The sequence below is a fragment of the Juglans regia genome, chromosome 5 (assembly GCF_001411555.2).
Source record: "Juglans regia cultivar Chandler chromosome 5, Walnut 2.0, whole genome shotgun sequence".
NCBI classification, from domain to species: Eukaryota; Viridiplantae; Streptophyta; class Magnoliopsida; order Fagales; family Juglandaceae; genus Juglans; species Juglans regia.
This window is the reverse complement of record NC_049905.1, coordinates 19,287,438-19,297,584: the sequence shown is the minus strand read 5'-3', so window position 1 is coordinate 19,297,584 and position 10,147 is coordinate 19,287,438. Positions and strand designations below refer to the sequence as shown.

At 29.5% G+C, this 10,147-nt stretch overlaps 1 protein-coding gene across 1 annotated transcript; it reads right to left on the bottom strand.

Annotated features, from left to right (window-relative positions):
• Window positions 1-5,219: 5,219 nt before the first annotated feature.
• Window positions 5,220-7,887, bottom strand: LOC109004039 (blue copper protein-like). The gene is made up of 2 exons (XM_018982430.2): window positions 7,575-7,887; window positions 5,220-5,865 (listed from the first exon to the last, which is right to left on the bottom strand). Exons 1-2 carry the CDS (start codon window positions 7,780-7,782, stop codon window positions 5,369-5,371), a joined length of 705 nt encoding a protein of 234 aa, XP_018837975.1. The 5' UTR covers window positions 7,783-7,887; the 3' UTR covers window positions 5,220-5,368.
• Between the last annotated feature and the right edge of the window lie 2,260 nt (window positions 7,888-10,147).

Genomic DNA, 10,147 nt, shown 5'->3' with positions numbered 1-10,147 from the left:
TTTGAGGAAGGGCAGAATTTTTATAGTTCCAGAATCACCATTCAAACTGAAAGTACTTCAGTTTATTCATACCGACCCTATGGCGGGGCATTCGGGGTACTTAAAGACCTATCAAAGGGCAAAAAGGGATTTCTACTGGCCAAGGATGAAAAGGGATATAAAAAAATGGGTGAGGGAGTGTGAAATTTGTCAGGCTTCTAAGTATGAAACGTTACCCCCAGCAGGGCTTCTACAACCTCTGCCCATACCTCAACAAGCGTGGGTAGATATTTCGATAGACTTTGTGGAAGGGCTACCAAAGTCTAAGGGGTGTTCTGTAATTTTTGTCGTAGTGGATCGTTTCACTAAGTACGGGCATTTCATGACCCTATCCCATCCCTATACAGCTCAAGAAGTGGCCAAAGTGTTTTTCGGTTCTGTTTTTAAATTGCATGGTCTCCCCAAAACCATAGTTTCTGACAGGGATCCGATATTCCTGAGCTCCTTCTGGAAGGAGTTATTCGCCCTACAAGGCACTTCCCTAGACTATAGCTCAGCGTATCATCCGCAGAGCGATGGCCAAACGGAAGCTGTGAACAAGGTTGTAGAAGGTTATCTGAGGTGCTACGCAGGATCTAAACCCACGGGGTGGAGCCAGTGGCTACCGTTAGCCGAGTGGTGGTACAACAGCACCTACCACAGCTCAACCAAATTAACACCTTTTGAGGCCCTCTACGGTTACCCTCCCCCAAGGTTAATCAACTACATTCCAGGTACATCAAGCAACCCAACAGTTGACCAACTATTGCAAACCAGAGAACAAAATCTACAACTCTTAAAGAGTAATCTTAAGGCAGCTCAAGACAGGATGAAATATTATGCTGACAAAAGGAGAACTGAAAGACAGTTTAGTGTTGGGGACTGGGTATACCTCCGCCTGCAGCCGTACCGCCAGAAGACAGTGGCACTGCGCAGAAACATGAAGCTTGCACCTCGCTTCTATGGGCCCTTCAAAGTGCTCCAAAGGCTCGGATCCGTGGCCTACAGACTCGAGTTACCTCTCTCATCTCAAATCCATCCAGTCTTCCACGTGTCTTGCTTGAAGAAGAAGCTTGGAGATCGTACTCAACCACTGGCGACGCTGCCACCTACCAACAGCGAAGGGGAAGTGATCCCCGAGCCGGAAGCTGTGCGTGATCGACGCATGAGACAACAAGGGGGACGGGCTACTACAGAGGTATTGATCAAATGGGTCGGACTCTCAGATGGGGAAAATTCTTGGGAAAATCTCTGGAAACTTAGGGCTTTGTATCCACACCTTGTGGACAAGGTCTTATAAGGGTGGGGGAATGTAAGGAAGCTACGGGGTAAGGAGCCATGGAAGTAAAGGAGGAAGCTTTAGGGTTCGAAAGGGGGGCGGATTGAGAGCAGTTTGCGAAATGGAGATACGGGAGTGCGAATTGGGAATTAAGGCTTATGGTTGTATCCAAACGACGTAGCTTCAGCAAAGAAAAGAGATGGAACGACATCACTTAAATAATAAAAGAAACGGTGCAGTTTAAATGTGTAAGGAGGGTCACGGGTAAAGTGCTCCGTTTTAGGCTAAAACGGTGCGTGTAGTATTTCTTTTGGAACCGGTCATTGTAAGGGCATTTTAGTAAAGTCTTGTTGAGTCAGTTAAGTCCCACGCCGAATGGATCAGTGATTCATTCTGGAGCATTTTCATCTTTACTTGTATTTTCGTTTATGGAGGAATTTGGGAACCTCAAATACCCCAATACGTATGAATCTATGAGGTAAGTTTTTATCAGCATCAATCTCGTTCTTACTGTTCTATTCCTGTTATTTACATACATCCAGACGTAAGAGAGTTCTTACACAAAGAGACAGAGACGAGACTCGAGAGGGCAGAGTCGCAGAGAGGCGGAGAGTGAGGAAGAGAGGGGCACCGACGGAGGGATTGGAGGATGCTACGTGCGGCGCAGTTCCTGGAAGGGGGGGGGGGTATCTAGGGTTTCTGAGGGAGGGAGGTGGGAAACAAACTGAAAGTAAAACCCGTTTTTTAGAGACGAAATCTAAGGGTTTGGGGGGAAACGGCGCCATTTCTTACAGTGATTTATACCCTATAATATATATATATATATATATATTTGTTATAGTGATTTAACCTATTAAACAAAAAATTGTTCTAGATTTATATGATTTAATATAACTATATTAGTATAGTATTAGTTAATAGTTATAGTGATTTAATATAACTATATTTGTATAAGTATAACTTATTAACTATAGTCTATATTAGACTATTAGTATTAGTTATAGTTATATAATATATTAGACTATACAATTGTATTAATATTATACTATTAGTATTAGTATATATATTAGTATTAGTTATAGTGATTTAGACTATATATTATTATTTGTTAATTGTAGTAAGTTTAATTTATTATAACTATATTATTGATAGTATTATAGTGATGATATTAATATAGTAATTTATTATTTAGTATAGTGATTTATATACTAATTTATACATAGACTTAAAGTGTACTACGAATAGTAATATAGTATTAGAATCTAGTATTATTATAAATATTAGTATTAGACTATTAGTTATAGTGATTAGAATAACTATATATTAGTATTTATTAATTGTTATAGTGAGTTTAATTTATTATAACTATATTATTGATAGTATTATAGTGATAATATTAGTATAGTAATTTATTATAATAATATAGTATTGGACTATTAGTATTAGGTCATAAAATGAATAACATTGATAATTTATTAGGTCATTAAAATTTAGTAATAATATTTGAGTGATTTTCTTTCTTTTTTGATTCTTACTTCTTATGATAAAATGTTATTAATAGTTGAATATATATATATATATATTTTATGTTTAAAGTATATTATCAATTAAATTTTCATCTTTAAGATAAAACTTTTATTTTATAAATTATAATAACATTATCTTATATATAATTATATTAATAACATATGACCAAACAAATTACAAATGTTCATATTTATGATTAACATTTTATGTTATAATTTAATAAATTATGACATGAAATTATTTCATATATGATATATAATTATATATATTATATATAAAAATTTTATATATTATTATATGTTATATATAAAACTTATATATATAATATTTTGTATAATATTAATTTTGTATAAAACTTGTATATATATAATATTAATTTATATATTTTTTCTCCAATCAAGCCGGTCCGGTCCCAGAAACCATGGAATTGGGATCGGACCTAGTCCGCCCAGTTTTTCGATTTCAGATCGTACAAGTTTAAAACCAGGCCAATCGGTCTGGTTTAGTCTGGACTAGTTTTCCAAACTACATATACTGACACCTTGTAACTAACTTGTGGGCAAAAGGCCAATACACTGAAAGCTTGTTTGGAAAAAGTTAACATTTCAAAATTTTTATCTCATCTCATCTCATTTCATTTTCAAACATCATTCAAATACAATACTTTCAAACTAATTATTATAATTTTTTCAAACTAATCATTACAATTTATCTAAACTTTCAAACAAAAAATTAAAAATAATTCAACTTTTTTAAATATCGAAATAAAAATAATATTAAAAAATTATATTCTAATAATATTTTAACTTTTTAATTTTTTTTATTTAATTTTTTTTTTCTTTTTCCAAAAGCACAAAACATAATTCAAATTATTTTATTATTATTTATAAATTCTCATATTATCTCACTCCACCTGCCCTGTCCGAAAAGTGGATTAACTCGAAAAATCTTGAAGATCAATTTTCTTTTAATCGGGTTACATTTTTCAATATCTCTATTTTCTACTTGAACTCTAGTCGTCTCATATTTTTAATATTATTTTAGTGGATTTTGGCCTATAAATGTGATGGGCCTAAGCAACTCAACACGCAATCCACCATGTGTTGTTGGATAAAGATTTGAGATGAAAATTAAAAGTTTAATAAAATATTATTTTTTAATATTATTATTATTTTAAAATTTTAAAATATTTAATTATTTATTATTTTGTGTGTAAAAATTTTAAAAAATTATAATAATAAGATAAGATGAAACAGTAATTCAAAAATTGAAAATATTTCACCAACTATCTAACGAGGGTAGTGCCCAATGAAACCTGAAAAACTAAAAAGGAAGTATGTAGGCATCTTTTTTTTGGGTAACTATTCTCATCTTATCTATTTATTATAATTTTTTTTAATTTTTATATAAAATAAAATAAATAATTCAATTTTTTCAAATCTCAAAATAAAAATAATATTAAAAAAATATATTATAACAATATTTTATTCAACTTTTAACTTTTATCTCAATTCATCTCATCTCATCTCATATGTAAAAATAGTATTCAATCTTAATCTATTGATAATTATTAGGTAATTTTGGAAAATAAACTTATAGTATTTTCATCTTATTATAAGATATTATGTCATTAAATTACCACTTCCAATGATAACATTATTTGAAAATATCTACAGAGTTGAAATGATATGAATTAAGATAAAAATTAAATAAAATATTATTTTTTTAATATTATTTATTTAAAAATTTAAAAAAATTATAATAATTAAATAAGATAAAATAAGATAAATTAAAATAATTTTAATCGTATCCAAACATCTCCCAAAAAGTAAAACTCAAGGAGTCAATAAAAATAAGGTTTTTAGGAATACATTTTTTATATTCACACGGGGATGATGGCAATAATTGCACAACTTATTTGAGAAGTACCAGTAGGCAGTAGGGATAGCAACATCTGTGATTTGATAACTTTACCTACAAAATTACAGATATAATTAATTTACTTGACAAAACACATCCACTACAATACAAAAGCATAATTTCAACTTTGAAAACCCCCCAACCAACTCATCCATGTGCTCCTTTCAATCCATTGTCATTGACTTCCCAATATTCATATCATTTGCCCATTTTGCCTTTTCTATCAAATCATGAGAGTTAGTTTGAATTAGAGATAAAATAGTTTTAAATAAAATATAAAAGTTAAAAAAAATATTATTATTATTTTAAAATTTAAAAAAATTAAATTAAAAATTAAAAAAATTAAATTATTTATTATATTTTATGTAAGAATTTAAAAAAATTATAATGATGAGATGAGTTGAAACACTTTCTGAATCTAAACGGAAGTGAGAGTGATAATTAGTAGATAATGGCAACCCTGCAAACCAGAACAGAAGAAAAGCTGATAATAATACTCTCTTTTTTTACTTATTTGCTCTACAATATTAAAATAAATCCCCCATCACACAAACACTAGGTAACGATATAAAAAATTAAAGCCAAACAAATAAACAAATTTAAATAAAATAAAAGAAACTCAACTTATGATAACAAACAAACCAGCACTAACAAAGCCAAAATCCCATTTAGTGTCCTGTCTTTGAGCTTCCAATGCATTGACAATGAAACAGATCCAGATGGTTCACTATCAGCATTTTCTTCATTGGGGTTATTGAAATTTGATGGAACGATCGTATCCGGCACTGATTCATCATCACCGGCATTTTGACTTATCGGTCCCGGGGATTCTTCAGCAGGGTTTTCCAAACTCTTTGGCAACCCTTTTCCATGAGTCACATTAATCATCAAATGCTGGCCATTATTGCATTGCTCGCCATCATAATCACTAGAAAAGAAATATGTCATCCCTTCTTTGAGTAGTGGAACTGCCACCGAGACCGGATGTGGGCTGGTGGACGATGGATTCGCGTCCGACCATTGGATTGTGTCATCTTCTTGAGCATCCTCATAGTCACAAAGTTTGTAGGTGGTCACGTTATATGTTTGGATAACAGAATGATTATTGTCCGTGTTGAAAACTGCATTCACAAAACGTACACACATGAACTATCTATCATACCGAATGTAAAATTCCTAAATGTGTGGAAACGTTCATTCAAATGAAGTTGAATCAAATATGAGAATAGAGTAATGTCCATTAGACTTTAGTGTCACACCTGTCTTCATTATGGAATTAAATATTCTTGGCATGTGACTTTGGAGTAGATAGATATCTTTTGACAGAGATCATAATGGGAAGGAGATGGAAGAAAAATAAATAGGAAGCAAGCCATTTCCATTATAAATAACATTGCATGTGTTTGGTAACTGAGAAAAAGTAGTAATAATAAAATAATCGCAGATTTTTTTTGCATAAAAAGGTTTGATCGGGTTTGCTGACAATCACCTAGAATAATGCTACATACAATTGTGGAATACGTAAATGTCATGCAGTCTCTTTGTAAAATAGTAGAGTCCACTATTAAAAAAATAATTTATTTTCATGTTAGTCTCATATTTATTCACTTTTTTTCAAAGCGACTGCACGACATTACACATTCACGACTGCAAGTATCATTTCTCTATATATTTAATATGCAAACTCCATCTTTGCAGATTTTTTTTTTTTTTAAATCTAAAAATGGAGGAAGAGAAAGTAAACATAGAAAAAGCCTATGGCCAGTAGTACACTGCAGCTGAATGTAATGCCAATCACTGTAAAAGAGTATGCAAGAAGATGCAGCTGTGGCGAAAAGACCAATGGCATATATAAAATGTCCTTATCTTAATGCTTCCTTTTCCTTTAGCTTTCACTTTTCCACTAACTTCTATGTTACTTGTTGTGGGAAAAGGAATAACACATGTTCTAGAAAACTATAACAATTATTGCATACGGATGTTCGGTTAGATGTTTTTGAGCTAGTGCTCGTATTTTTATATGGAAAAAAAATATTTATCATATTTTTATATTTTATAATTGAATTTAGAAAGAGTTATAATCTGAATAAGTCTCTTTTATTTTCACAATCATTCTTATTTCATTTAATTATTATAATTTTTTTAAATTTTTACGTAAAATAAAATTAGAACTTCAACCTTTTTAAATCTCAAAACAAAAATAATATAAAAATATATATTTTAATAATATTTTATTTAAATTTTTATTTTTATTTCAATTTTTTCTCATCTCTAAAAATAAACGAGGCTAACTCTAGAAATTAGAGTAAAAGAGAGATAGACAAATCAACGCATAAATGATCCCACAACTTTCTCAGACAATATTAAATACTTGATAAATGATATGAAATCCATCTTTTGTGTCCATTTCTCTATCGTTCAAGACCCTAGAGATCTAGATCCTAATTATAAGTTATGTCATAAGATGATTGAATAATTATTTGTTAGCTTTTCATAATACTCCATTTCATTTGATGGGGAGTTGTGTCTGTCAAAGCATAGAAAAAGCAGCATAATTAACTTGCAAAATGGGATCAAAGAGGCAAACTTGAAAAATCAAGATGATCTCAATCTCACAACAATTACAGAAAAATTCAGATGATTAAGAACCATTTGATTATTCCTTAGCCCAAAATGTTAAAGATTCAACAGATCGACTAAAAACGAACAAGTTTCTGGCATGACTGAAACAAGAAACCCAAACAGAAAATGCAGTATATGAGCAGACACAAGCAAAGAAAGCTGGAACCCAAAAAAGAGCAAAACTCCAAATACAAAGAGAGAAGCATACTGAGGAAATCTCCGAGGCTGAAATTCTTGCCGGCAGCCCATTTCTGGTAATTGACAGAGGGTTTCTCAAGAGTGTCGTACCAACCCAAAGAATCACCCACAGTGTAGTTCTTGTAAGCTTGGACAGATGCCGGGAAAGAGATAAGAAGAAAACAACAAGAGTGAATGAAGAGCAAAAGGCAGGGAGGGTTGCAAATTCTCTGTTCCATTCTTCTTCTTCTCGGGGTGTGTGAAACTGAAGCTGAACATGTGGTTGCAGCAGCTTCTCTCACAGAGAGAGAGAGAGTGAGTGAGAATAAAGGAATTGTACTGACTGACACAGTCACTTTAGACTTTGGAGTTATTACAATATATGACCCTGCTTTTTTGTGAAATTACTAAATCAGTCCTACTTTCGAAGTTCCAAGTCGGTGTCAATCATTATCCTTTTTTTTAATTTTCTTTTGTGGCTTTAATATTTGGACGGTGCTACGTCCACCTCTCCAGCTTCTGCTGGAGCTATCTTAGGTATAATTGATATATATATATATACATATATTTTTTTATACTTTTAAATATTTTTAAAAAAATAAAAAAAATAAAAAAATTATTAAAAATAATTTTTTTTATCACTAAGTAAAAATAAAAAATAAAATAAAAAATTCTAACGATAACACCGAACAATGAGAACCAAAAATGAGAGTATTATTTTTCTTAATTTTTAGAGCAACACTACAACTACTGCTGGTTCCCGTTAATTATTTTGGTCTGTTTATTTTTAGCTTTTTTTTTTTACATATATTTTTTAACACTTTTAAATTTTTTTTTTTAAAAAATTATCATTAAAAAAAATATTTCTTTAATCACGAAGTAAAAAAAATAAAAATAAAAACATGCCAACGGGAGCTAGGAGCGGTGGGACTAGTATTATCTTTAATATTTATTTAGCTAAATAATAAAATTCAATGACTTCTTAGTTTGAGTATCAAGGTATTTTCAGATATTTTGAGAATATATTATTACTATTTATTATTTTTTTTTTATTATTTTTATATATATTTTTATTATTATTCATTATTATTTAATATTTTATCATTAATTTTTTATTACTATTCACAAAATATACCAAAATATCTCACTACTCAAACATTTTGTGAATAAAATATAGAGTTCTTATATTATTATATCGAGCACATTATTTATATAACTTAAATAATAAAATTCAAATTTTTTATTTTTAGGAATAAATCAATTCATTTATAATCCTTATGAACTTCGAGACCCTATAATTTATTACAGAAATAATAATTACAGTCGTGACTACATAAGCATCGTGTAATCATTTAAAAAAAAATAAATACAAGACTTATATAAAAAAATAAAATAATAAATATCATTTTTTTTAAATGATTACATAACTTTTGCGCACTTCAAGACTATTTGTAACACTACTCTTATTTATGTTAATTTATGATTTAAGATTTGAGTTATATATACAAGTTGTATACTTTATTAATATTACTTTTATGAAACATTATTAGATATTTTTAGGTTACGTTTGGATGTTAAACTGAGTTGAGTTAAGTTTAGATGATAAAATATTATTAGAATATTATTTTTTAATATTATTATTATTTTAAAATTTAAAAAAATTAAATTATTTATTATATTTTATATTAAAACTTGAAAAAATTATAATGATAAATTGAGGTGAGTTTAATAATCAAACCTAATCTTGGAATAGAACAACGAAATACTTCCTATAAACATCAATTTTATTTAACTTTACAACTTATAATTGTACTTTAAAATATTTGATAAATATATTTAATAAGCCTATATAGCTAACTACCTGTAATCATAAATAATATCTTTTAGCTTTTAATCTTTTATTTTTGATATTATTTTAATGAAGGAAAGTGTGGCACTGAAGGTTGTGTCGGTTGAAGACAAATCTGCAAACATGTGCCGGATGATAGCTGGATGATTGCTTTTGCAACCTTATTCACGTGATTCTCGACAATACGTCTTTTATTTCTCTGCATTTTTTTTTTGGCTCCCACTTTTATCATCATCCTCTACTATTTTACTATATAATTTAATAATAATAATAATAATAATTTAAAATTTAGAATGGAAATAAAATAAATTCATAAAGTGAATTCCACGATATCAAGTTTTGATAAAAATGTGTATATGAGTAATTTTAGATATAATTATAGGTTGTGCGAGCACACTAATTTTGAAAAAAACGTAGAGTTTATAATTAAAAAGTTAATTTTTTTTTTATGTTAGTCTCATATTAATTCTTGAAGGACTTGTATCATCCTACACCACACACTATACATATTTTTATTTTTTTTATTTTATTTCTATTAAACTAATTAAATTCTTATACTCATCATCCCTATATAACATACTTGCTACAGTAAAAGAAGATAAAAAGATTAAAAAATCATGTGATGTAGAGATGACGAATATAATTATTCATTTTTTAATAGTAAATTTCAATCTTTTTTTTTTAAATAAAATGCACGACGTTTTTACAACCTATGACTACATTTCACATTACTCGAATGATATATCATAAAAAGT